The sequence below is a fragment of the Tenrec ecaudatus genome, chromosome 14, assembly GCF_050624435.1.
Source record: "Tenrec ecaudatus isolate mTenEca1 chromosome 14, mTenEca1.hap1, whole genome shotgun sequence".
Lineage (NCBI taxonomy): Eukaryota > Metazoa > Chordata > Mammalia > Afrosoricida > Tenrecidae > Tenrec > Tenrec ecaudatus.
The window spans coordinates 40,132,640-40,159,734 of record NC_134543.1 but is presented as its reverse complement, the minus strand read 5'-3'; the positions used below and the strand labels follow the sequence as shown (position 1 = coordinate 40,159,734).

The 27,095-nt window shown below is 53.7% G+C and overlaps 1 protein-coding gene across 1 annotated transcript in view; it reads right to left on the bottom strand.

Moving 5' to 3' along the window:
- SPTB (spectrin beta, erythrocytic) overlaps window positions 1–27,095 on the bottom strand; it is an 82,578-nt gene that overhangs the window by 29,268 nt on the left and 26,215 nt on the right. Inside the window, exons 2-18 of the mRNA XM_075531705.1 lie at window positions 25,761–25,912; window positions 23,724–23,897; window positions 22,263–22,354; window positions 21,794–21,874; window positions 21,365–21,480; window positions 20,864–20,976; window positions 19,735–19,922; window positions 17,784–17,901; window positions 16,555–16,713; window positions 15,056–15,358; window positions 14,050–14,200; window positions 11,976–12,846; window positions 10,178–10,315; window positions 3,209–3,965; window positions 2,656–2,858; window positions 2,419–2,509; window positions 976–1,122 (exon numbers count right to left, since the gene is read on the bottom strand). Of these exons, the coding sequence (XP_075387820.1) occupies window positions 976–1,122; window positions 2,419–2,509; window positions 2,656–2,858; window positions 3,209–3,965; window positions 10,178–10,315; window positions 11,976–12,846; window positions 14,050–14,200; window positions 15,056–15,358; window positions 16,555–16,713; window positions 17,784–17,901; window positions 19,735–19,922; window positions 20,864–20,976; window positions 21,365–21,480; window positions 21,794–21,874; window positions 22,263–22,354; window positions 23,724–23,897; window positions 25,761–25,912 (3,854 nt within the window). The remainder of the gene's footprint in view (window positions 1–975; window positions 1,123–2,418; window positions 2,510–2,655; window positions 2,859–3,208; window positions 3,966–10,177; window positions 10,316–11,975; window positions 12,847–14,049; window positions 14,201–15,055; window positions 15,359–16,554; window positions 16,714–17,783; window positions 17,902–19,734; window positions 19,923–20,863; window positions 20,977–21,364; window positions 21,481–21,793; window positions 21,875–22,262; window positions 22,355–23,723; window positions 23,898–25,760; window positions 25,913–27,095) is intronic.

The window sequence follows — 27,095 nt, the reverse complement described above, 5'->3', positions numbered from 1 at the left end:
TGAAAGACCCCAAGTTCACGGAGAACTCAGGCAAAGCTCCACGAAAGTCCCCATGCCCCCTCACCCACCTGATGGAGTTATGTGCAGTGGGAGGGGGAGCAGGGAAAGCTATGCTTGGGGCAAGTAACTTGGGGAGTCTGCCATGGAAGAAGCTGGCAGACCACTGTCACAGGTACTGACAAAGGACCCCCAGGTCCGGCCAGAGAAGAGACCGCCGGCTCTGATATCTTGCTCGACTGCCTACAGGCTGTGGGCCAAGCTCTGGTTTTTCACCTTTGAAAGTGCTTCTTTTCGGGGTACATCAAGTGGGATATGAGGAGTGCTATGAATAGGTGAATCCCAATAGGCACGACTTATTGGGTACCTGATAATTGCCAAGTACTATCTTAAGTGCTTTATACATTTTAAAAATATCTAATGCACACAACTCTGGCAGGTAGGGACTATTGTTACCACCCTCTGTAAGAAACGGAGGCACCGAGAGAGCAGGGGCCAGACAGTCTGGCTCAAGAACCTGCACCTTTAACCACACAGCCTGCTTTCCCCCAACAAGCATGGGCAGAGAAGCCCAGGTGCAGGATAGCCGAGGCGAACTCCAGACACTGGGAAAGGGTACTTAAGAGGGCAGGGCGTCCTAAGCTCCTAAGCCTGTGAGGGGTACTTTGGACCATTCTCTGGTGGTTCTGTCCATCTAGATGCTGAGAGTTTCTATAGGACAATGACAAGGGCCTGGTGAGGAAGGAAACTGAGAGATAAATGTCGTCTTGGCAGCCCGATGCTCTAGCTAAGTTGTCCTCCGTGTCCTGGACTATCCTCAGACAGACGTCCTGCCCTGTCTCGCCAAGTGTGAGCTGGCTGAGCCAGACTAGCTCCATCAGGAGGTGTTCTCTATCTCCGGTGGGCTTCAGGACGGGAGAAGCCCACGTCAGGCGGGCATGCTGGAGCAAAGAGCCCACCCCCACGAGCTTTACTTACTGCATCCACGTTCTCTAGCCACCCTTGGTGGGAAGCCAACTCAGCCACAAAGGCCTGGTGCTTTAGCCATTTGTTGTGAAGGTTCCGGGCTTCATCGTAGGACACGTCCTGAGAGGCCAGCAGCTTGTCATTGATCCAGAGAGTGAGCTGTGGAGCAGAAGGGGGTCCAATTGCTCATAAGGGATCCTCCTTGACTAGGGACTCAGGGCAAGACCTGCTGTCCACCTCTCGTGGCTGAAGGAGAAGGCCTCTCGACTTAGTGAGCTGAGGGGAGGAAGACTGAGCACAAGAGAGTGAGTGAGCCCAGACTCGGGTTCCTTAACTCCCACCACAGGTGGTGTGACCCATTGGTTTGTCTTCCCCCCACTTGAGACAGAGAGAGAGAGAGAGAGAGAGAGAGAGAGAGAGAGAGAGAGAGAGAGAGAGAGAGAGAATGTGTGTGTGTGTGTGGGTGGGTGGGTGGGTGTGTGTGGGTGTGTGTGGGTGTGTGGTGTGAGACCAGGGAATATTGTAGACTTCTCTCCGGATTCTCAGGCATGGGACAGGGCCTGGCATATTGCAGGAACTTAAGGAACGTTTTCTGGGTGGATAAATAGATGCATTCTTTGGCAGGAGGATGAGAGGTTATTAACAAACACAGTGAGAACGTCATCCGAAGGAGAAGTCGAGGGCAGAGCGTTAAGTAACAGGGAGGGAAAGGCCTGTGAGGAGTGGCCAATGCTTCCAAGATGTCCTGGTACTCCACCACACCTGGTTTGTGCCGAGGGCAGACGTGGATGGAGACAGAGTCATTTGGGCTGAGAGGAAAGGGGTCGGAAGAGGAAGTACTACCAGCGGAGGGGCTGGGAACGCAGGTGGCAAGCCTTCTCGACCTCGCCGGCCCTGGACACAGCAAGCATGGTCTAAGCCAGCAGTTCTCCTCCAAGCAGGGGTCTTGTTTACAGTGCTCATGTCTCCTGTCCTTTAAGGTTCTAATTCATCTGAGTGCAAAGAGGGCCCAGGAATCTGCATTTAACCGAGACTCACGATGGGATTTGCAGGGCTCAATACAAAATGCATATGTTATTTCAGAAGGCTGCCAGCAGAGCTTTAAGCTAAGAGCAGGGTCCCTTCTAAGGGCAGGGCGCTGTGTGTCGGCCCAAGTCCCCACCTAGGAGGCTGGCCTTGGCCAGATCAGAGGTGGACCTTACAGAGAGAGCCCGCTGACCCCTCCTGGAGGAGCCTGCCCTAGACTTGGCAAATGAAAGGATGGCCATTGAAACCTTGGGAGAGGGAACAAAAAGCTGTGGAGCCCAAGATTGTAGAGAAGCCGTGAAGTGCCCAGAGTGCCCCCCCCCATATACACACACAGAGTCACAAAATGCCAGAGCCTAGAAGCTTCCCTCTGCCACCCCTCGGGCACTCTGCTCCTGAAAGGTGGCCGTGACCTTGCGGGAGCCTCACCTCCTGGCAGTTCTGAAGGAAGTTCTGCAGCTCCAGGTTGTCTCTCAGAAGGACGGAGGCCTCCTGCGCCTTCTCCTCATTCTTCCTGTGCCTGCGAGGGAAGCCGGGGTCACACCAGTGTGGAGCCAGAGCTTCGCATCCTCAGGTAGTACCACCCACCAGCCCAACCTGTCCTCAGGGCTCGGTTCCCGCTGGCCTCAGGGCTCTGTCCCCGGCGGCTCTGGGACCAGGGAGTACCTGTCCTCGATCAGCTGCACCTTCTCCTTGATCTTGTCTGAGTAGAGGTTCCCCTCGGCTACCAGCTTGTTTCCGGAATTCACAGGACTGGACACTTTATCTCGGTTGTTCTCCATGGAGCCCAAGAAATCCTCAAACTTCCGGATCCCAGCCTCTGCAGCTTGAAGGGAGTCTGGGGGCTCCAGGTGAGCCAGAGTGTATTCCTGTGGGAGCAAGATGCCCCGCAAGGTATGACCCCGGACGACAGTGTGCAGGGTGGCCCCGAGGCGCCCTCTGAAGATGGAAGCCTATGGGCCCACGAATCCAACCGCTTCTCTTGCCTCTAACTGGCCTAAAACCAGGACCATCGTTTTGGACATAGGGAGCAGAAGACTTGATAAAAACAAAACAGAGAGCATCTTCTCTATAAACCTGTGGCTAGCAAACACCCACGAAAAGCACCCGTTGGTTCCTGAGCCCAAGAGCCATCTGCAGACTCCCCTTCTAGTGCGGTCCATCACCCGGAGAGACTCACCCACGGGGCCCCCTACCACCGGAACGCCGCTTTCTCTACCTGGTTGCTGAGGATGGCTTCAGCCTGCTTGGCATCCTTCTGGAATTCCTGGAAGCCTAGGCACTGAGCCAGGGAGTGGCCACGGCTTTCCCACATCCGGCACAGGGCATCCCAGCCGGCCTCAAGGCCCTCCAGCCGCTGTCCCAGGAGCAGGTACTCCGGGTCCGTCTGGCCGTGGGTCACCTTCTCCCCAGAGGCTCTGACCTGCTGGTAGCTCTCCTGGTGCCCGTCGATCTCGTCCTTGATGGCCTCATGCTGCTGCACGAGCTGCTCGGCCTCTGGGAGGGACTCAGGCGTGTCCTCGGAGGCCACGGCCTTCTGGGCCAAGGACAGCCAAGCCTGGAAGTTGTCGAGATCCTGCAGGAAGGCCTGCAGCTGGCTGGCTTCTCCCAGGGAGGCCTCCTGGCCCTGCAGGGCTCGCTGCAGGCCCTGCCACAGCTCCTCCACGTAGGCTTGCCTCCGGCCAATGTCCTCCTTCAGCTCCGGGTGCGACTCCATCAGCTGCTGCGACTCACGCTCCAGGGCACCCACGCGGGTCTGGATGGCAGCCACATCACGCTCCAGCCCCGACAACTTCCGCTGGATGGCGATGACGCCCGCCAGGTCCCGGCCCAGGTCCTTTATAGACTCGACTACATTTGTCTTGTCCACGATCCACTTGCTGGTCTCCTCACAGTCCACACAGTAGTTGTGCACCCGAAGGGCTGAGTCCACTGCCTCCCGCCGCTCCAACACCATGGTCTTGAACGCCTGCCACCTGCAGGGCAGGGACACAGCCCACCATCAGTGCAGGGCCCAGGGCCAACAGGGTACTCCTTCCCAGCTTTCCCCACAGGCCCTATGGACCCCCACCCCTACCCCCCAACAACAACAACAAAAAGAATCTACCCAACCAACTGTGGGCAGTGAAATGAATGTATCCACTGTTACAAAGGCATATACCTGCACATTACATCAGCAGGAGGCCATCAACGATGTCCGGATAACCGAACATAAAGGAACATAAAGGTCGTGAGCCTGTGTGTAGGGTGAGAATTATGAGAAACGCACATTTTCTCCAGATTTTTCTGAAAATACGGGAAGTAACTAGAAATCTCCCACTATAAGCCTTAGCACTGCTTCAGGACAGATGGGAACCAGGCCAATGGCCCAAGTCATAGGACAAGGGCCCCAGGGCCTGGGAAAAAACACTTGAGGAGGAGGCAGAAGACGACAAAAAGGACGTAGGTGGAGTTAAGAGTGGAAATGGCTAATATATCCGAGTGGCCATCCAGGATGGATGGGTCAGGGAACTGTGGGACAATTGAATGAGGAGGGACTTTCCCCTGCGCACACGATGGGTCGCCAGCGCCATGGTAAGGAAGAGCAATGAGCGTGGAAACATCTTGTACCGGAGATGATGACGGAGGACATTAGGCCAAGTGAGTTGAGAAAAGTCGATTATAAAAGGGCACTTTTAGAAAAAGCCAAGAACAGGTTGGCACCCAGAAAGCAACATTGTTTGGTGGTTACCTGGGAAGGGGTGGAGAACCACTTACTAGGTCGTAGACCCGTGCTAATTCTAGAGAATGGAATGGTAAATTCACAATGGGGGGGGGGGAGTCAACAAATACAATGGGAGCGAGGTAAATGAGGATTCCGAGAGATTTCCAGGAATAAAGGGCAGCTACGGTAAATTCTGTGACATAAACAATCCTGCAACATTGATGACCAAAAATTTGCGAGCAGTTACATAAGTATACATACATGCACATACATATGGGCACACGCACACATGTATAGAAAATATCAGGGTCAGAATTATGGGAAATTCTTAGACATATTTCCCTTGCGAGACTGAGTTGCTAAAGATCTCAGGACCGTACTCTCCGGAGACATCTAGTTCAGCAGCCAGAGCATATAGCTCACAAGGAATGTTGTGCACTCCCGTTTGTGAGCAGCGTCTGGGGCCTTAAAAGCAATGGGTGACCATCATGGAACACCAAGGCTCAAAGACTGGTCCACAGCAATGACAGCCCCCTCTAGCCAGCAACGACAAGAACTACGGGCAGATGAAGTCTAGTTACCACTACTAACCGTTCTAACCCAGACACGATAGAAGCTCTGGATCGAATGGGAGACAAGGACAGAACAAAGCTCAACTCCCTAAGAAGAACCTGATGGAGACTGTCTTATCAACTTCAGACACCCCTTTAATCTGGGCCGGAAGCCCTTTCTGGAGGCCACCTTACAGCCATATAATAGAGGGGCCTACACAGTAAACAACAGACTGCTGAGGAGTGTATGCCTTAGCATAGTCTACTAGGCCAGACCCAATGGGCAACGTCTGCCTCACAGCAACGATGAAAAGCCAAAGAGGAGCAGGGCCGCTGGAAGCATGGGAGCGGCGAGGAAATGAAGAGAGGGCTGAAACACTAGTAACCAATGCCACTGAGCAATCCGTGCACGCATTGTTGAAGGGGAAGCAAATTTGCTGTGCAAACTCTTTTTTTTAAAAACATTTTATTAGGGGCTCATACAACTCTTATCACAATCCATACATATACATAGCAAACTCTTGTCTAAAACACAGTGAGATGTTTGAAAAGGCAGACAACATAATCTTAATCACCGAATGCAGTAGTGTTGCTCTGAGCCCGGGAAACATGCAGAGATTTAGTGCATGTTCGTGGGGGGCGGGGGTGTCTAAGCTTTTTCTGCAGCATACAAGACGCTTCAGCCAGAGGCCCCCGAGGAGGTCAGAGCCATGGAAGGTAGCTGTGCACAGGAACCCACGGAGTCTCCATGAATGAAATCGACTCGAGAGCAACTGGCTAGTAGGAAAGGCCCATCAGCCTGAGCTCAGGCTGCCACAGACACTTCCCTTGGGCTTCCCCGGACTCGTTCTGCATCGTCATACCGTACTGGACCCCAGGGTGGGCTGAATGCTCATTCACTAAGTGAACACATCTTTCTTAAATGTCCACCAGGCACAGGATGCGATGCTAGACTCCGGGAGGAGGCAGTTACCGCCAGACCTTGCCTGGATGGCGTGTGTGATTTAGAAAGAAAACAAGCCGAGCTCATGAAAGAACTACAGTGCTGAGTAAGATGGGCACAGCACCAACAGTAGGGGGGACTAACAGCGGTATGGGAAACAGTGGAGACTGCCCGAGTTGTGCCTCAGGGTGCAGATCTCCAGGCCCCAGTGCAGTGAGGGACTTGAGTGGGGACCCTGAGGACCTTGTTCCACTTTGTATCCCCTGCAGACAGGGGCTGGAGGTCGACAGGCTGGGCCGAGTGCACGGTGGGCAATGCCACGGTGTGACGTACGACCAGAGCAACTAGACTTAGTTGGAAGATAAGTGTGTAATGAAAAATGGGAGCTACGTGAGAGTTCCGGAATACTAGGGAAGAAGAGAAGAAGCGAAAGATACCTGGCTCCCCTCTGAGACCGTGAGTTCCCAGCCTCTAGGGAGTTCTGTACCGGGTACACGGAGCATGCTCCGAGGCTGAGAAATGCAGGGGCCAAGGAGCGGAAACTCTTTTCCAAGTTAGCATGAAAGCATACGGCAGCTGGCACAACACTCCTGAACTTCGAGATCTGGCCCTGCTCGGAAGCCAATGAGAAGAGTCTGCCTGTGCCTCAGGCATACGGTCCCAAGGCAATTTCCCAAGGTTTCCTGGTGTGGCCAGGGATGGGCCAGGCTTAGGATCTATGCCTGACTCCTAAAGCCACACTCATCCCTTCAATCCCTGGGTCTAAAGTGGGGAGTGCTCAGAGACGGGATCTGTCTGGCCACAAGGAGACTACAGGTTTGACCTTGGTCTCAACATTTCTAGGAAAAAGTATTGGCCAGAGTGTGTGCCGTGCAAGGCGGTCACTCATTTAGGAAGCGCTAGCAGGACACATCTGGGCCAGGCTTGGCAGAAGCTGTTTCCGTTTGGCAGTTCATGTATTCACGAGGCCTTTCTTTATCGTGTGGTAGCTCCATGCTTCACTCCGGTGCTCTTCTCGGCCCGGAAATCCAGCACCGGACAGAGCTCAGCCCTTGCCCTCACTGAGTGGGTGGAGACAAGCAAGTGAGCCTATAGTAGCATCAGGAGCCCTTGGGTGGTGCCAATGGCAAAGGGCCCGGCTACTAGCCATGGCGATGACTGCTGAAACACACCCAGGGCACCTGAGCAGAAAGGCCCGGTGATCAGAGCCATGACACCCTATGGGGCTCAGTTCTCCTGTGACCCACACGGGTTGTTCCGTGTCAGGATCCATTTAAAGGCAACTAGGCAGCATAGTACATCAAGTGGTGAGATCCAAAACAAACTCACCGCCATTGAGTCCATACGGACTCAGAGTGACCAGATAGGGCCAGGTAGAACTGCCCCTGTGGGTTTCTGAGACTGTGACTCTTTATGGGAGTAGAAAGTCTCCCCTTTCTCTTACTGAGCAGCTGGTGGTTTCGAACTGCTGACCTCATGATTAGCAGTCCAACAAGTAACCCACTACCCCACCAGGGCTCCTCCCAGTGGTGATAAATGCCAAGAAAAAATACAACAGGGGCAAGGGATGGAGGTTGAGGGGTTGTTGGGAGGGAGTGGCATGGTCCATGAGGACCACTCTGATCAGCTGACAGGTGAGCTGAAATCTGAAGAAAGAGGGGGGAGCAAGGGGGTGTCTGGGAACCGACCCTTCTAGACAGAGGAGACGAGGCCCTCAGACAAGAACATGCTTGGTGTGTCAAGCACTGTGGACACTGTATACGGTGACAGCCTTTCCTTTGCTTACGGTTTCAGTAGGAAAGTTCTTTTTACCACAAAAGTAATCGCATGGTAGAGTGTGAAACGCTAAACCAATACCAAGGAGGAAGGAAAATCAGTTTTTGATGCAGGAAACTGGGAGGGAGATGACCTGGGGCTGGTCTCAGCGAGGGGCTGGACTGTGTAGCTGCAGGAGAGACCACCCGGGAAGAGAGATCAGCAGGAGCACGAGGCAGGCCGGGGGTGGAGGTAGAGATGTGATAGCTGATTTGAAAAATATTTGGAGACCTTAGAACAATCTATGAGGCCTAAAGGGCAAATGGGGGCAGGGGTGGTGGTGGCGGATTGCAACCAATGTTGAAGAACCATCTGTATGAATTATTGACTGGAAGTGGGCAATCGTGTCCTTCGTGGGTCTCTGGAATGATCCAGGAGTCTGCACAAGCCGACACCTACACTGTATCCTGGATGATGAGCTGTAATGGAAAAAGCTTTTCACTGCCAGGGGGCGTGGAGTAATTTTGATTCTGAAAAAGGGATGTTTGGGCACCTATGACCTAGAGCACAATAAAATGTTTTAAAATATATTTGAGGAGCGGGTACATGCAAGAGGAATCCGAGTGAGTAAAGGGCGGAGTCCGAACTAGAAGGCAGACATTTCCAGGAGACAGATTGCCATTCCCTGAGGTCAAACTTTTGAATCAAGAAGGGCCAGCCAACCAGGGGATGGGCCCCACAGCCCTGGGGAGTGTCCCTGAGGCCCGGCTGTTTGGACCTCGTGCTTTATGTGCTCGGATTCTATGGACCCTCTGCCGAGCGTTTCATGCCTCAGGCTGAGCCCTGGTGGCACGGTGGGTCTTGGGCTGCTAACCACAAGGTCAGCCGTTCAAATCGATCAGCTGCCTTGTGAAACAAAGATGAGGCTGCTTGCTCCTATAAAGATTTACAGTCTCAGAAATCCACACAGGGCCTCTGTGGGTCGGAATGAACTTGATGGCGGTGGGTTTGGTTTTGGGAGGATGGCAAGTATGTATTTTACTTGAGATGGTGCATGGCCTGAGGGGCCTGCAAAGAGCCCCCTGTTCTGACCACAGTCCATTAAACTCTGCTGACAAGGGGCTCCTGACTATGGAAGGGGTTCTGATTTGAACCCGCTCTAGTTTCCTCACTTCAGATGGAGTTGTAATAACATAATCATCTGTCTCTCTGTTTTACAATCTTCTCCCCTACAGAAACACACACACACACACACACACACAAACATACATACACACACATACAAACACACAGAGAGACACACGGACCCACACACACATACAAACACACAGAGAGACACACGGACACACACACATACAAACAAACACACAGAGAGACACACGGACACATACACACACACACCAAAAGAAGAGAATTGTGACAGAGGGATCCCCTGAAGGACAGACACTGTCCTGTTTGGGTGCTGACATATGAATGGCTCCAAAGCATGTCGGTCACGCCTTAGGCCCCAACAGTGTCCACCATCCTGACCTCTTCTTGAATCTTCCTTAATCCCACCTCCCCGAGAGCCTCCGGCAGAGCAAGGCTCCTGCGGGAGTGAGGAGGGGCCTGGTGATAGGCGTGGGGGACACGTGGCATTGCGGGTGACAGGGAGCAGGGAACATAGGCCCTGTCCTCCAAGATCCTGGAGGACCTAATGGGCAATTCCACGTGCCCCACAAGCCCCCCTCTAACGGGCTCCTGTGGGCCTCTGTTTTGTCCCAGCCCTGTGGTGTGCCCAAAGCTTCCTGCTAATTCCCGCTTCATTAAGCCTGCCTCATTACAGGGGCTGCCTTTGGGCCCAGGCAGAAGCACTCTTTTGTGGACAGTACTTTACGAGCTCTCAGAAAGCAATTCTGCCTGCCCGGGGGAGTCCAGGACCACGGAGCATGCGTGCCACGTGGCCTGATGCTCTCCAGAGGCACTCTCAAAATGCCCCCCTTCCTTCCCCACCCCAGACACAGCACTAGCTGCGCTGTGAACACATCTCTCTTCCTGCTTGCACGTTTCCCCCTCCTGCCTGTCACAGCATCACCAGAGCTGGGGAGGAGGCTGAGAGAGAGGAGCCTATTTAAACCCACCCGGCAGGTTACAAGAGCCAGACATGCATAGCAGGGGGCCTGACTTCTGGGCCACTCAGGGATGCTCCAGGTGCTGCTGGAAATGCCCCACCCCCCAAGGCCTGCCCAATCCCACCTGGTGTTCAGGTGGTCCTGGCACTGTTTCACTTCCCCACTGCGTGGGTGGCCACTCTCCACCAGGCTGTTGGCCGCGAGGTTCACACCATCGATCTGAACCAGCAGAGTCTTCATCTCCTGATCCAGGATGTCGAACCTGGGACAGAAAGGAGGAGGAGGTGCCGTGAGGCAGCAGCAGACACGGGGTCGCCGTGGCTACCTGGTCTCCAGAACCTGCAGCTCGTGCCTTCTCCTTTGGTCTCTAGACATGTTCATCTGGGTAGAGGGGGAGCAGGCAAAAGCCCCATGTGCGGATACCCCCATTTCTCTCACGCGCAGGGCTAATGTCATGGTTTAGCATTTCTGGGCCCACTAGGAGGCAGTTGGTTACTTACTACACTGGCCATGTGTCCCCCCCTCACCCCCCTCCCTGGCCACGGAGAGGTATGAAGGAAGGAGGGGGCTGCAAAAGTCAGAGTGTGAAGGTGGGGGGAGTCACCAGACACAGAGACCACCTGCTGTGGCCTCCATGGCTCCAGTGCTGCTCATGAACTTGGATTCACCTGGACCTAAAGGCTACCCTCCCCAGCCCAGGGTTTACTGAAGAAGCTGAGGAGGATCGAGTGGTCCTTCAAGCATCAGCACAGGGCCCCTCAGCACTGCCCCGGAGGACAGCTTCTCCTCCGGGAGACCCTGGACTCTGTGGTTGGGATGCTCACCTGTCCCCGAGGCTGGGGCCACGGTGCTGGGACCTGAGTGCTGGACTCAGAATCGTGGAGAGGACAATGGCCTTGTGCACAAGGGGTTCACAAAGAGGGCTCAGTGGCCCCTGGGGGCTCCACAGCAGAGAGCCGGGCACAGAAAGCTAGCCAGCAGTGGTGGGGTCCAGACCTCTCCCTCCCACATCAAGAGGGGCCCCATACCCAGGTTCGGTGCAGAGGCTGCGATCAGTAACTGAATAACCGAATGAGCATCCCTTTCATACAAACTGCAGGGCAACAAGGCCCTGAGGGGAGCATGGAAAGTATCCAAGGCTCCAGAGCTAAACTAGAACATCCGCCTCCTGCAACCTGCTCTTAAGAGAGAGCGAGCCTCTCAAGGAGCCCCCTGCTGATGGGCGCACGCCGTCTGTGACCGGCTGCGAACGGAAAGGTTGGTTGTTCCAGATCACCCATGGGGGTGCCGTGCAGAAAGGCCTGGAGATCTGCTTTCCTAACAACCACAGTCTACAAAACCCTGTGAATGACTGTGCAACTCTTCTTAGCGTGATCGAGTTATTTCATTGTATGACATGCGCATTCTATGCCATTACAATGATTCAAAAAGCATCCCTACGAAAACAAAAATGATCCCTCCTGTCCCCGGTTAGCTAAACAGCAGGTTGGCTCATCACATGATGACTACCACCCTTGAGTACTGAGGCCCTTTAAAAAAATGCCCTATGGGACAAATGGTCAAGAAATCCGCCGGACCCTAGATGAGAAGGTCGGGGGCTATGTGGCTAGGTCAATGGGAAAAGAAAAATCAGGGCAGGAATCATGAGGATGTTGACACAGCGTGAGAAATGCGACCATCACGGGGCGGTATGTGTGGAAATGGCTGACCGGGAGCATGGTTTGCTGTGCACACTTCCACCCAAAGCACAATAAAATATTATTGGGGGACAAGCCCTCCTACCCCAGAGCAGCTCTAGTATTGAACACAGGGGCTGCCATGAGTTAGAAGTGCCTCAACTGGGGATTTCATTCTTTCTTTCAACACCCTAGGCAGGAGGAGGGGTGGGACGGGAGCTCCGGTGAGGGGCCACTAGCTCGGACCTGTGCTGCACCACCTCCAGGTCCTCCAGGGTGTCCGGGATATCCATCTGGGTCAGCCACTTCTCCTTCTCGCCCATCCACAGCTCACAGGCATCCGTCTCCCCAAACACCGTGTACAGGTCCAGGGCGTCCTGTAGCCTTTGCCGACGCAGGTCCGCCTGCGCCACCACCTGGTGGTCGAGCTCCCGGAGGGCCTGCAGCCGGTTGGTCACGTCTGGGGAATCCCGGAACTCTTGCGGGAAGCCCTGGGCCTGCTGTTCCAGGTGCTCCCTCACCCCCTGGCTCTCCTCCAGCTCCTCCAGGAAGTCCTTGTGCTTCTTTCCCAGGGCACGCGTGGACCCCTCGTCCTGCCCCACGTCTTCCCCGGAGAGGAGCCGGTGGGCGTCTTGCAGCCAGGCCTTCAGGTCGTCCGCATCCCCCTGGAACTGGAAGAAGGTCTCTGCATCCTGGAGGTTCTTCTTGCGAAAGGCAGCCAGCTCCTTCAGCTGGTCCCACTGGGCCGACACCTCTCTGACGCGGGCCTCCATCTGCGGGTGCCCGAACTGCTTGCGAGCAACCATGCCCTCGGCCTCCTGGAAGATCTGCTCCAGGTGGGCGTCCAGGCCCCGGAGCTCATCCTCAAAAGCCTTATGCTTGCGCTGCAGGATGAGCACGCTGGTCAGGTCCTTGCCGTAGTCCAGGGAGGAGTAGATCTGCTCCTTCTCCTTGATCCAGCTCTCGGCCTCGTCCATCTCCCAGAAGAACTTCCACAGCCTCTTGGACTGCTCCAGCTGTGCTTTCCGTCCGGCCGCCATGTTGCTCAGCTCCCCGAAGCACTGCTCCAGGTGGCTGACGCGGTCCTGGATGACTTGGGGGTCACAAGGCTGGTACCCTAGGAAGGATGGGGAGGACAATGGGAAAAGGAGAGAGATTTCATTTATGAGCTAAGTTCCATCAGCTGCCTGGCGAAACACGATCCAGGACCTGCCATCTCCCTAGGGCTTCCGGATGGGATATTGGGGTCCTGGGTAGAGCCACATCTGTGGAATTAGCACCAGGGCAAGAAAACCAAAGACGTCCCCTTGAGGTCTAAGGTTTGCTTCATCCAAGCCGTGGTATTTTCCATCGTCCCCTGAGCATGGGAGAGCTGCATGGCGAGGGAAATCCGGAGAAGAACGGATGCCTTTGAAGTACAGTGTTGGCAAAGAATCCTGCATACTATACCACAGACTGCCAGGACAGACAAATCTGTCCTGGAAGAAATGCAGCCAGAATGCTCCTTAGAAGCAAGAGATTTCCTCTCACGTCCTTTGCGCATACAAGCAGGAAGGACCAGTCCCTGCAGGGCACATCATGCAGAGGGTCAGCGAGAAAGAGGACGACCCTGACAGCGACGGGCTGACACAGCGGCCGCACCAGGGGTTGTAACTTGGAAGCATGGCGAGGACGGGGTGAGTTGCTATGAGCTAGAACAGCAATAAGGATCATTGGTTTCAAATGGCTGCATGATCCCTCCCAGCGGGTGATGGGAAATCTTATGGTGAATAGAAATTGCTCCTGGGCACTCCCTCTCAGTGGTGCCCGGGACACCTGCCACACCTGCCATGCCCTCGCTATGCCTCTGGTCCTCATTACACAGGGCAGACCCGGTCCTTTATCATCAGTTCCCACTAGAACTATAGGAATTGAGGGAGGGTGAGAGTTTGGTTACTTCCCAGTAGAAAAGCCCCACACGAAATTATTTTTAATAAGCAGAGACAGTAAAAATGCCCTGTCCCAAATACTAAGGTGGTTCTTCAAAAGGGCAGTGAAGTCTCTTTTTTAAGACCAGAAACTGAAGTGATCTTAGCCATGACTTGAACTATCAGAGAGTACAGAAGGCATATGATGCCTTTCTGATGCTAGACGGTCACGGCAGTTGCCGGCTCTCGGGAGCGTTCTGCTATGCATCAAGCTGCTTCCTTGGGTCAGTAGTTGATGAAAGCAGCAGAATTCCGAAGTCAGTGCCAAGACATTTTTTCCAAGCTGGGGTGCTGAGCCAGAGCCTGGGGCTTTGGCATCAGAGGCCTCAGTGGGGGAGACGTCCTTGCCTCACCTTGCCCTTCGGTGAACTGCAGGGCGGCTGCGGTAATGGCCTTCACTTTGTCCCCTTGGATGGCGATGTCGGCTTCCGTCAACTTGTGCTTCTGTAATAAGTCTTCCACCTCCAACAAGTGTTTCCCAAACTCAGCAGACAAGAGGTGAGCCTGGCAGAGAGGAGAGTGGGGAGGGGCCAGAGGAGAGTGAAGAGGTACTTCTAGAGGGAGTGCCCATGGTATGCGCCTCAGAGCGAGTCGTGGAAAACGCATGCTGTTTGTTTGAGGTGGAAGAACCTACAAAAGCAGGACTTTCTCGTGGGGATGCCCATCAGCACTGCTCATGGACCATCTTAGAGAAGAGTAGCCCCCTACGCTCACTCGACCTACTGAATCTGTCTCAAGGCTTGGGACTGGGCATGTGCATCTTTAGAAAACTCCGTGGTCCATCAGATGGGGATCCTTAGTTGAAGATGTCTCGGTTGCTCTGACCCAGGGAGCGCACTTGAAACTAGAGACACAATTGTGATTCTCAGAGCCTGCCTCTCCTGGCTCCTGATTAATGCCCGTCTCTTCTAGGCCTTAAGGAGTCCTGGCGCCATAATGTATTACATGTTGGGCTGAGAACCACCAGGTCAGTGGTTCAAGCTCACCAGCTGCCTCTTGGGAGGAAGGTGCGGTTACCTGTTCTAAAGATTGACCGTCTCAGAAACCCCGTGGATCAGTCCTACTATGTCCTCCATGGTTGTTATGAACATAATCCGCTCAGTGGTCGTAGGTTTCGTCTGGGCCTTAATGGTTGTCCCTACCCGTGTGCAAACCCAAGATTTCCCTACCACTGTAGCGTGATGGGCCTGTACCAGTGTCACCTACCTCAGCTTAGTTCCTTTGACTGGGGGATGTGATTGGCTGGCGAGGGAGGGGGGAGCGCTTCTACAAAAGCACACCCTCACTACAGGGCCAGCACTGAGTGCTGAGGTGGGTACTGTGGGGTGGGGGTCGGGGACCAGCAGCCTTGGGGCCCACCTTAATCTCATCCATCCAGTCAATGCTGTGTAGCATGTCCTGGAAAAGCTTCTGCAGCGCCAGGGTCATTTCGAGCCTCTTCCGCCGAGCCCCTAGCAGTTCCTGCAGGTAGCTCCACAGGCGCAGGATGTTGTCCTTGCGGGCTGTGATGCGCTTCTGGTCGTGGTAGTTCTCTTTCTCCAGCTCCTGGGCCAGGTCCTCCAGGGCCCGCACACGCTCCTCGTAGGCGGCCGTATCCGTCTCAATGGCCTCGTGCTTCTTCTTGGCGGCCTCCACGGCTGCCAGGTCATAACCGAAGTTATCCTGTGCCACGGGGAGAGAAACAGGCAGCACAGTCAGGCTGCTGGGATCTGGACTGGAATTGCATTGACTTTGTAAGGCATTTTTGTTTATATTGACATTTTCACAGTTTAATCAGCCTAGCCAGGAACATGACAGCTTGTTCCATTGTGTAAAGTGTCTTATGGTTTCTTATCAGAGCGCTTTGCAGTTTTCCTTTGTATAAGTCTTTTGTCTCTCTGGTAAGATCTACCCCTAAATATTTTATCTTTTTATGTAGTTATTGTAAATGGTATTTTTTAACATCTCTTTCTGCATCATCATCTCTAATAAACAAGAACCCAATGGGCTTCTGTATGTTGAGCTTATCGCTGGCTTTGCTACCGGATATTTCAATTAGTGTGAGCAGTTTTTAAATGGAATCTGTGGGGTTTTCTCTATATAGGATTATGTTGTCTGAATAAAGAGGGTTTTATTTTTTCTGAGCCTGAACACAGACTAATTCTGGGTCCCACTGGAGCCCTGATGGATGGGAAGCCCATTCCCAGGAAGTATCAAGTGTTAACATATCTGGGTCTTCCGGGTTCCTTCCAAAGCAGCTCGTGCTTTCTCGTGCTGTGCTCTAAGTGTGGAAGCCCCACTCAGGGAGTCCTTGGAGGCTCGCAGACACGCACCACCTGGCCAGGCCTGGGGCAAAGCGGCCCTTGGACACAGCACGATGGAGGCCAGATGGGTGCACCCACGTGAGCTCTGAGGGGCACTCTCTCACCAGTGCTCTCCGAGCCCTCGCTTTTCCCTTCCTGGGAAGAATTTAATTTGATTTCGGACTCCAAGCAATAGTGAACAGATGCTTTGGAGAACCAGTCCTTCGGTCAGAGTCCTGGAGGCCTGAGTCCCAACAACCATGTGGCAAGGTGCTCTCACTGTACTCCCAGGGAATGATGGCTTCATGTCAGCCCAAGCTCTAGCTTCAGATGGTGCCCCTAACCCCCACAGAACCACCCTGTGACCATGAGGCTCTCTCCTAAAAACGAGAGTTGAACACTGAGTGTTTACCTCTGGGGTGGATCTTGATCCACCCAAACGTGTGGAGCTGGGCTGCCAGAGGGCTGTGCCCATGGAGAAGCTTAATCAGCTGCCAGCCAGGGGCCAGCCCGGCTCCGGCCCAGAGGACTACTAGGGGCTCAGGGACAGTGTTGCCCCCCGCATGTCCCCATTACCTGGGCCACGAGGCGCTGGTTTTCATTGAGCCACGTCTCCCTCATGGCGGCCTTTCTGTCAAAGCGCCGGGCCAGCTGCTCCAGCTTCTCCTGCCGGATGAGCTCGTTCCTCAGGGCCAGCTCCCGCTGGTACTCAGCCACCTCCAGGCTCTCCCAGGCCTGTACCAGGGGCAGAGGGAGAAGGCACATGGGCACATCTTGGGCACAGGAGAAACTCCTGGGCTCCTCTCGCGCGGGCACAGTGGTTTCTGGAATCCAGGCAAAACCGAAGCCTCTCCATGAGGTGGAGGTAGATAAAGGCCCAGTAGTAGCCTTTTGACTTCTTGTCGGGGCCAACCAAAGATCCCAGAAGGACCGGCTGTGACCTCTTGAGTCTTTCTTACCCCTGAACTTGCCTCAGAATATTGGCCTAATACAATGTTATTCGCCTCTGCGGGGGCTCCATCGGTTCTTACTGACCAAATGGCTACCTTCCATTCTGATTCAAACCCACTGGACTATCCGAACGCATGTCCTTTCTGGTCTAGGTAGTTGCCATGCCAGACTCACAGATGAATTCAAGGCCTTATAGAAGGTAAGTGATAAAACTGGCTCCAGAAAAATGGGCTCTGACTGAATTGATGGCCGACCTCCTACGCACGTGAACAATGGACACTAAGCAAGGAAGACCGGAGGAGAACCACTGCCTTTGAATTACGGCGCTGGCGAAGAACCCTAAAAGCGCCACGGACTGCCAAAAGAACAAACGAATCTGTCTTGGGAAAAGTACCGCCAGTGTGCGCCTTGGGAGCAAGGATGATGAGACTTCTCTCACATGCTTTGGGCATGCTATGAGCAGAGACCAGTCTCTAGAGAAGGACATCATGCTTGGTAAAGTAGAGGGGCAGCGACAAAGAGGAAGACAATGAGCTGGATTGACACTGCGGCTGCATCGATGGGCTCGAACACAGAACGTTTGTGAGGATGGTGCTGGGCCGGGCAGTGTTCTGGTCTCCTGTATGAGTCAGACCCCACTGGACGGCACTAACACCAACACCAGCAGCAGCAGCAGCAGGCAGGATGTGACCTGTCAGCACCAGGGTCAGGCAACTGCCCTCACTAGCCAGCACGTGGCACTAACTACAGCAGAGAAAGTGGCTTGGTTTCACCGGCCGGGGGCCATGTCCTCAGGTCCTCATCAGGAGCGCCATCAACCCCCTGGTTGAGAGGGAAAGAAAAGGCCACTGTACCCGGTTGATGTCAGACACCAGTTTCCCGTCATGTGGCGTGTACACCTTCTGATTGTTGGCCCTCATCCGGGACTGGATGGTGAAGAGCAGCACTTCCAGATTCCCCTTCTCCTGAAACCTGGCAGGAAGACAGAGACCGGGGGGGGGGGTGAGCCTCCAGATCCCCATAATGAGTGCCTCAGAGCCCCCGGGTGGCCCTGGCGTCTCGGATAATAAAGCATCGTTCCCTCAAAAACGGAGGAAAAGCCGAGTCTTGGCAGGTCTGTTTACCTGTGGAAACACCAACTGGAATCCAGTAGGGGGTGGGTCTCCCTAACCCCAACTGGGGCAAGAAAGCACCTGTGCTAGAGTTTGCTTCCACAAGGGGAGGGCTGCCTGGAACAGTCCGCTGATGCCAATAAACACCAAGCTTTGCCAATCGATGCAAAGGAACCTTTCACTGTTCTGCAAACGGTGAAGGCTTCAGCCGACTAGCTCTTCAGTCTGCTCTGGCTGGAGGGCGTCAGTAAAAGCAGCATCGTCCCATCAGGACATAACTGCACGGAAAGCAACTTCCGCCGGAGTCCTAATGCGCCCAATGGCCAAGCCAGTCCTACAGGACAGATGCTTCAGGATAAGGACTCAAAGTCGGGCACTCGGAGGAGTGTAGGTTCAGGGGCAAGAACTGGAAGCAGGAAAGGCTCCAATGAAGTGGGTACTTCTGAATTTTTGCATGGACCTAGGTAGCTACCCGCTTTTACGTCCTGGGCGTGGAGGTCAAGGACAGGCAGGAGACAAAGTCCCCACCCTGAGCCCAGCTAAATGGATCTCAAAGCATACAGGTGCTTCCAGAGATCCGTGTCCTGATGCATTGTCCACATCCACGAGGAAATGCTCCCAGGGGCGGCCCCTGAGGGACTCACGGAAGATGGGATGGGTGTTGGATTTAGGACATAGAATGCGGGTTAGTGTCTAAGCAGAAACCAGACACTTGGTTAAGGTGCGTTCTTGACTTCATGTCTCACCTTTCCCTGTTGGACAGGCATGAACAGAGAACTTGGAGGGCAGGAGAATGGGGAGCAAGGCTAGGAGATGCTTCAAAAAAACTGGACCGGCTAACGGCGGCGGAGGGACTGGGATGCTCCCAGCGGGCATGCTTTCACGTGGACCGTGTTTGCGCACATCCATGCTTCTGAATGTGTACACATGCATGCAGGTGTGTGTGTTCCTTTGTGCCTGTGGGCACGGGCCCTGCACACACTGTGAGCAGAGGCCCAGAGAGGCCGGCTAAGTGGTCTTCTAATGAGCAGTGACAGATGGGAGAAAACAAGAGGGATGTGTTGGATGAGCAATAAGGTGTCATAGGGGCAGCTCTGGGGCAGAGATGACGGAGGTCATTACCAGAAAGAAAACCACAGCTTGCTGCCCAGAGAAAGACGAGCCTCCCAGGTCGGGCTCATCAGAGACGGGAGCCTGAGGCTTCCCTCCTGCTCGCCCTCAGAGGTCTGGGAAAGTCACATGGTACTTTCTTTGACTGTGAGTCAGGAGTTGCTTAGACATGCCCACATCTTACATGCCGTTGGGTGAAAACAGAGCCCGGGTGGCAGAGGGCTGAGTTCTGGGTTTCTGGCAGAAAGGTTGGCTAACCCACTAGCTGTTCCCTGGAGGAAATCTGTGATGGTCTTTCTTCCACAAAGATCTACAGTCTTGGAAATACTACAGGGCAGGACTACTCTGTCTCCCTCAGATTCACGTGATGGCCATGGTTCCGTGGGTAGCTTAGAAGCAAGATGACAGAGTGGGATGGAAATGAAGCAGGCAACTGACTTGGAGAGCTCTTGAGCGTCTTGGCTATGCCTCACAAAGTTCAGTGTTTGGCTGTACCTTTTTCGGCCACCATGTTTTGGTCACAAATGACCACCCCCCCACCCCCACTACCCTGGTGCCAGGCTCCCTCGCCCAGGGCCCTTACTTGGGTGGCTTCTCCACGGTGCGGTAGGTGCTGAATGCCTGCAGTTGCTGCTGGACTCCGGTCAGGGAGTTGGCAAACTTGCGGCTGTTCAGGACAGTGCTAGTCTGCTCGATCCAGGTGAGCAGGTCCGAGGCCAGCCCACTGTACTTCTCAATCATCCTCTCGGTCTCGATGGCATGGTCGATCACCTAACAGATCACCCTGTTACTGCCTGCCCCCAGAAGGGCAATTGCAGTGGGGGGCAGAGGGGGTGAAGTGGGGGCTCTTGGCCCAGCGGGTTTTCTGTGGGGTGTGTCTGCTGAGCCCAAGAGGATTGCTCACCAGGGAGGAGTAGACAGGTGTAGGGGAAGCCCTCTGGCTGCACTGGCAGAGTCTGTGGGGAGCCGGTCCTGGGCACCCTGTGCCAGGTCACCCGCCACTAGAGTGGCATTGTACATATTTTTAGAAATATTTATTAGGAATTAAGGGGCCTCCAAGCACGGTCCTTGATAAACACCATGCACACAAAGATGACCAAGAAAGAGCCCCAGGCTCCAGTAGCAGAGAGCCCGACACGGGAGAGGAAGTAGTAGGTGGGTCTGTGGCGTACAGTGAGGGAGGTCTGAGGAAGTCCAGGTGGCGTGGTTGTGACAGGTTGGACTGCAAACCACAAAGCCAGCAGTCAAAACTCCCAGCCATTCTGTGGGAGACAGACGAGGCGTTCCACTCCTATAGTTACAGCCTTGGAAGCCAACAGGGGCAGTTATGTCGTGGAGGGTGTCAGAACGGACTTGATGGCAGCGAGCTTTTGTTCATTTTTGCAAGGGCAGTGGATTCCTGGCATGCCAGCGCCAGATTCCACCCTCTATCCACAAAGCCAGCTCCGCTATTTGTTGGCAGGGGAACGCTGAGCTTTGGGTCTCCAGGTGGAGCACCTCTCCAAGCTGCAGGCTGTGGGATCCTCCCGGCCAGGCCATCACCTGCTCTGGAGCTTCAGACCTGGCAGTAGGTAGCTTCAGGGAGAGTGGGGGGCTGAGCTGCACTCCCCTGCTGGCTGCCCATGGGGCCCAGATGTGAGGCACTCAGGTTGTAAAGCGAGCAGCCCCTCAAAGCACAGGGTGGCAATGGGAGCAGGAGGGGCTCTGGTTACCTTGCCGACACGTTTGCCCTCTACCGCCAGCACCTTCATCTTGGAGAAGTAGTGGTAAAACGCCACCACGTAGGTGATGATGGATTTCTCATCGGGGTTTTCTGTGAAGACATCTGCAAGAGGGAAGGGCAAACCCTCAGACCAACCTAGCAGCCATGCCAGTCCCACGCCATGGACTCAGCCCTCCCCGTTCCTCCAGGGAAATGTTCAGCCAAGAACCAGGCGACAGCATGCGCGCAAAAGTACTAAGTCTGTGATCTTTGAGCCATTATGAATGAGGCAGGACCCAGATTCCACAATGACCCCGCGCCCCCGATGGGTTAGGGGAGGTGCCAAGAATCACCTTGCAGTGCCCAGCGGGCCGAGAGCAAGGCTCTGACCCAGTTGCCACCCCAGTGCTTTCCTCAGCTCGCCCAGCTCCGGGCTAGCCCTGAGCAGCTTCCCACTGCCCGCCCTCCAACACGGCGAAGGGCCTGTCGGGGCAGGTGGGCAGATGCTCACCTTCGGGGTCAAGGAGCGGGATGATGCCCAGCTGACGCTCGGCCACATCAAACGCGTGCTCCAGGTTGTGTCGGGCATTGGAGTCCTTTAGCTTGTCAAAGTCAATCAGGTCGGGCCTGGGGGAGCCAGACGGTTAGAGGACACCTGCCAGGCAGCCCCAGCATGCAACTAAGACCCTGGGCAGCCCTGGGAGGTGGTCCTCCTGCAGAAGTGGGAGGGGCAGGCAGCGGAGGGCAGGGAGGCCCCGCACGCGGGGAGACGGGCAGTGGCATGAAAGTGGGAGGGTTTCAGGAAAGTGGGAGGGTAGGATGCTGAGGGTGATGAGAGAAGAGAAAACAAGGAATTGTAACCGCGAGGGGAAGTGCAATGTGTCCAAGCACCCCACGTGGCTCGGTCTCCGTTGGCTCCCGCAGCCCTCTCCCCTCTTACCGGTGCTTATGAATCAGGGCATTGAAGGCCAAGCCATCCTTCCAGCTGGAGGTGAAGTTGTTGACATTGACATGGGGGTAGCTGCATCCAAGAGAAACATTAAGGCTGGAGAAATAGGCCTTTCTGGGTTCCCCCAAATCTCATTTAAAGACCATAATAAGAGAAGTGGGATGACCCTGGCCATTCTTAAAATGACTTCACCATGAGAGATAGCAGTTTTTCCCCCCTAAAGGGCCCCACAATGCCTCAGGAGGCCCCAAGACCATCATCCCCAACAGACTCCATGGCCTGACCCCAGGCAACTTTGGAAATGAGTCCTGCCCTCCAGACCGCAAAGAATGTGGCAGGGGAGACTGGGTATCAATGACAGAATTGGCTGCCAAGCCCTGGGAGAGGATGTGAGGTGTCCCTGGGGTGGCTGTGCCTGGGGGCTGCCAGGGGGTGGCTAGAGGCGATTCCCGGGCCATACCCTGCTGTCTTCATCTGACACCAAAGCAGCAAGGCGTCCTTGGCGGAGCGTGTCTCACGGCCTTCCTGAGTTTGGACGACAATGTCCTGAATCTGCAATGGGAGCCATGAAAGAGGAGGATTAGATTCCTCCTGGATCTGTGCTTCCCTGCCTTCCTGCCTGTGGGAGCTCCTTCCTCTTGCTCCCCCCATAGCTACCCATCTGCATCACCAGTCCCCCAGCAACTCTACCCCGAGGACTGGGCTCAGCGGTCTTTATCCTGTCTCCACCAGGACGGCGGAAGGTTGGCTGGCTTCCTGTCAGACGAGACAGGCCTACTTTGGTAACTCTACGACGGTGATTATTATTATTTAATCTCATGCACCCGCAGAGCGCATACACCCCACCTCTACTTTCCCAGCTGCATAAGGTCTCTAGCCTGCAAGTTGCTTGCTAGCTCCTTCCTGTTCTGATCTTCTGGAGCTGGGTTCTTTACGCCCTTTGATGGTTAATCTTGAACTTCCATCTCAGGGGCCGAACTAGTAGGCAAAAACCCCTACTGTCCTTCTCCCACCCTTTCTATATTTCCTTGCTAATAACATGGAAGCTGACTTTGAAGGTGAGAAAAGAAATCTTGCTGTTTGAAAAATATACAATCAGCTCTTCTGCAAAAATTTTTTGTTACTTCTTTTCTTGGGAAGGGGTGGGTTGCAGCGATAGTTGCGCCTTAGATGGCTGCTCATGAGCTTTGAAGGTCCTGGTTGCTACTCCCCCAAGAAGGATGTAGGACCTGGTCTTTGTGAGCAGCGTCATGCAATTGACCTTGGTGTCCCCAAAGCCTGTGGTCCTGAGCTCTCAGGCCCAGGGGCTCATTCCTTCAGGGTGTTTGGGGGTGTCTAAGAAGCCTTCATGACTTTTCCCTGTAGGCTGCACCACATTCGTGGATTTATTTGCAGCAAGTATTTACACATTTACAAATATCCTCAACAGATGACATGGAGAAATGCTCACAATCATTACCCATGCAAGAGATGCAAATAAAAACAACGAGGTATCGCTTCACTCCAGCATTAATAGCAAAGTCAAAAAAAAGAAAGAAAAGTCAAGAGAAAGAAAACAATAAATGCTGACAAGAGGGACGAGAGCCTGGAACCTTCATATTTCTTGCAATTTCTCGTTTATCATGAACTGTTCAAACACACACACTCGAGTCTCAGTTGTGGGGAAGGAATAAAAAAAAAAAAAAGGTATTCCAGCCAGATCCCAGCTACTAATTTTGACTTTCACCTTCAGAAGACGACCCTTCTCACTGGGCTCCCCATTTGTCCTGAGCTTCCCTAATTTCATGTGATATAGAAGCTTTGTTGCCTAGCCTACGAGGACGTGCACAGTCTCTCACATTTCACTGAGATTTTAAGAGATTCCAAAGCCATGCCCAGTCTGGATGACCCCCTCAGCTTCCCTGCCGCCAGGGGAACCTACCTGGAAACGAAGGATGATGGTCCAGATGAGGCCCAGGACCAGGCGGTGGTTGCCGTCGACAATATCGTGGGAACCCATGTTCTCCAGGTGCACCCGCTGCTCCTTGAGGAACTGCAGGGCCTTGTCCACGTTCTCCAGGCAGTGGATGCGCATCTTCCCCTTGGTGGGCTTTGGCTGGGAGACAGCAGAGGCCGCGTGGGCAGGGGGAAGACTCACCTCATGGAGGATGCCTCAGGAGGGACGGCAGCCCTGCCCCACTTGTCACCACATCCACCCACCAACCTTCTGGTCACATTCCCTCCACAGTCACTCTGAGCCATGCCTCACCCTTTCTCTTCAGTAAAGGTCAATGGTTCGCCTCCTATAGCACCCAGAGCTCGGCTCCCGGGCTGCCACGGTGTCTCCTGAGTGGCTGATGAGTGACAGCGGGTAGCTAACGGAGCACTCTAGGCCCCAGGCAGAGTTCTAAGAACTCCTTACTGCTGGTTGGGGATAAGAATGGCTTTGAGCTCAGTGGCTGATAAATGGGTCTACCTTGTCAACCACCTTCACCGCTTTCCCGAATGCCCCCAACTAAACTCAAGGCCTTCATTGATGAGTAATTGGATAATCGGAAGGGGTCCCAGTGGCCACTCTTGCTGGTGAACTTTTAACGCAGAGGGGGGCAGAACATCAGCCTGGAGTTGAAAAGGTGATAGACAGAAGGAGGTAGCACCTTTTCCGGGGTCTCAGAGCGCTTTCTCCGGTCCCGGTGCTCCCCCAGTTTACACAGGAGGGGAAAAGGTCCCAGAAAAGTAACGGAACAAAGCCTAACTTTTTTTTTTACAGCAGAATAGCAAATAGTTTATTGTTGAATACATGGTTTCAATGACAATAATAAATTCACTTAAACAGGAGTACTAAGTCAAAAGAAAAAACAGTTGCTAATCATCAGAAAATCTGTGACCATTGGGGCTATCTCGTAGAAAACCAAAATCACTCAGAGGTCAAATCTTAAAGAAAATACGTCCTCTTATTACTCCATATGGAATAGGTCCATAGTACCTGGAATCAGTAGAATTCTATAGATTATCACCTTCTAACCAAACATGGCCCAGGGGCACCATAGGTCTTTTCTACAGTGCATTCACTTAAGGTAGTTGCAAGGCCTCCAGAAAAAAACATGTAAAGCATATCTCAAAATACATGTGGTGGATTCATGATCTCAGGATACCTCTGGCCCCAAAGAACCCGCAACGACCCTCACCCAGGACTCAGGTGGGCCTTCTCACCTGGGCCCCGCGGAAGCCCGCCAGTAAGCCTAACTTTTGACAGAGCACTCCGATGACGACACGACTGCCTGCCGGGGGTGGGGGTGGGAGGGCTAACACCGGCAGGGCGTCCACGGAGCCTCCACTTGCGAGAGTAATAAAGCAAGTCGTCCACACTTTTCTCTTGGCTCCAACTTTGTAATGGGAATGCATACGCCAACACAGCTTTGCGTGTGTGAAGAGGTCGTTGTAGCAGATCATTGTAGGCTGTCCCCAAATGCCCAGACCTCCAGTGAGGAACCCATGAGCTCTCTCTCCATGGCTTCTGCCAATAGGCAGGGGTGGACGTCGCCAGGAGGAGGACGAAATCTCGGGGCACTGTTTGTCACATGGACACATGGCAGCTTAAGGGTTCATCTCGTGGTCTTGAAACCACTCAAAGGAAAAAAGAGAAACCTTGGAAGGCCATGAGAAATCAAGATAGCCCTAGACCAGCGTTCTCAACCTGGGGGTCATGACCTCTTTGGGGGGCCGAATGACCCTTTCACAGGGGGCACCCGATTCATAACAGTAGCAAAATTACAGCTATAAAGTAGCAATGAAAATAATTTTATGGTTGGGGGGGGGGTGGGTCACCACAATATGAAGAACTGTATTAAGGGGTCGTGGCATTAGGATGGTTGAGAACCACTGCCCTAGATCATGCCCTTCCTAAAGAGGGACCAACCACACCAGCCACAGGGCCCAGGGGATAGGACTGGGGTCTGCAAGTCCAGCAGGTGGTTACCAGCATCTCTCCAGAGAGCACCTCCAGCAGCTTGATCAGCATGCGCCCATCCCTCAGGTCTTTGTAGAGGTCAGTGATGCGGCAGGACACCCGGGCCAGATGTGAGTTCACCCATTTCGTGAAGGTCTTCTTCTGAACAACTTCCCGCTCATCTGGGTGGGGAAAAGGATCTGAGTGAGGTTCCTGAGGTTGGCAAGGTCAATGTGACATGGCGCATGGGGGGTACCTCAACGCTAGGGTCTCCCCACACCTGGCAGAGGAGGTTTCTGTGTCTATTCCACCCCTTCTTGGAAGCATATCGGGGATCAAAGATCAGCTTATTGGCAACTTGGGCGCACATGCCATCAGATTAGAGCAACAAAAGAGTAATGCCCCCCCCCCTCTTCTTTTTAAAAATCATTTTACTAGGGGCTCCTACAACTCTTATCACAACACATCCATCCATCCATTGGGTCAAGCATGTTTGTACATTTGTTGCCATCATCATTCTCAAAACATTTTCTTTCCACTTGAGCCCTTGGTATAAGCTCTTCATTTCCCCCCTCCTTTCCCCACCCTCCCTCATGAACCCTTGATAATTTATAAATTGTTATTATTTTTTCATGTCGTACACTGACTGATATCTCCCTTCACCCACTTTTCTGTTGTCTGTCCCCCTGGGAAGGGGTTATATGTAGATCATTGTGATTGGTTCCCCCTTTCTCCTCCCACCTTCCCCTTCCTCTCCTGGTATGGCTACTCTCAATATTGTTTCTGAGGGATTTATATGTCCTGGATTCCCTGTATTTGCAGCTCTTATCTGTACCCATGTACATGCTCTGGTCTAGCTGGATGTGTAAGGTAGAACTGGAGTCACGATAGTGGGCGGGGAAGCATTAAAGAACTAGAGGAAAGTTGTATGTTTCAACAGTGCTATACTGCACCCTGACTGGCTCATCTCCTCACCACAACCCTTCTGTAAGGGGATGTCCAATTGCCTACAAATAGGCTTTGGGTCTCCACTCCACCCCCCCTTATTCATAATAATAGGATGTTTTTGTTCTGGGTCTTTGATGCCTGATACCTAATCCTATCAACACCTTGTGATCACAAAGGCTACCACCACCAATTCTATACACCATATCAAGACACCCCAAATTCAGCCTCAGGTTTTCTGTACAGAATGCTCTGTCCTGTTGTACCCTTCAGCTCAGACTTCATTATCAGGTTTATCCATCCATCCATCCATCCATGCTCTTTCTTGGCCCCTTCCCTCCCACACTACTCCCTTCATCTAACGCCTAGCCATCCTGCAGGAGTCAGTGTAAACAGAATTTCTTAGGGAGCATGGCCTGA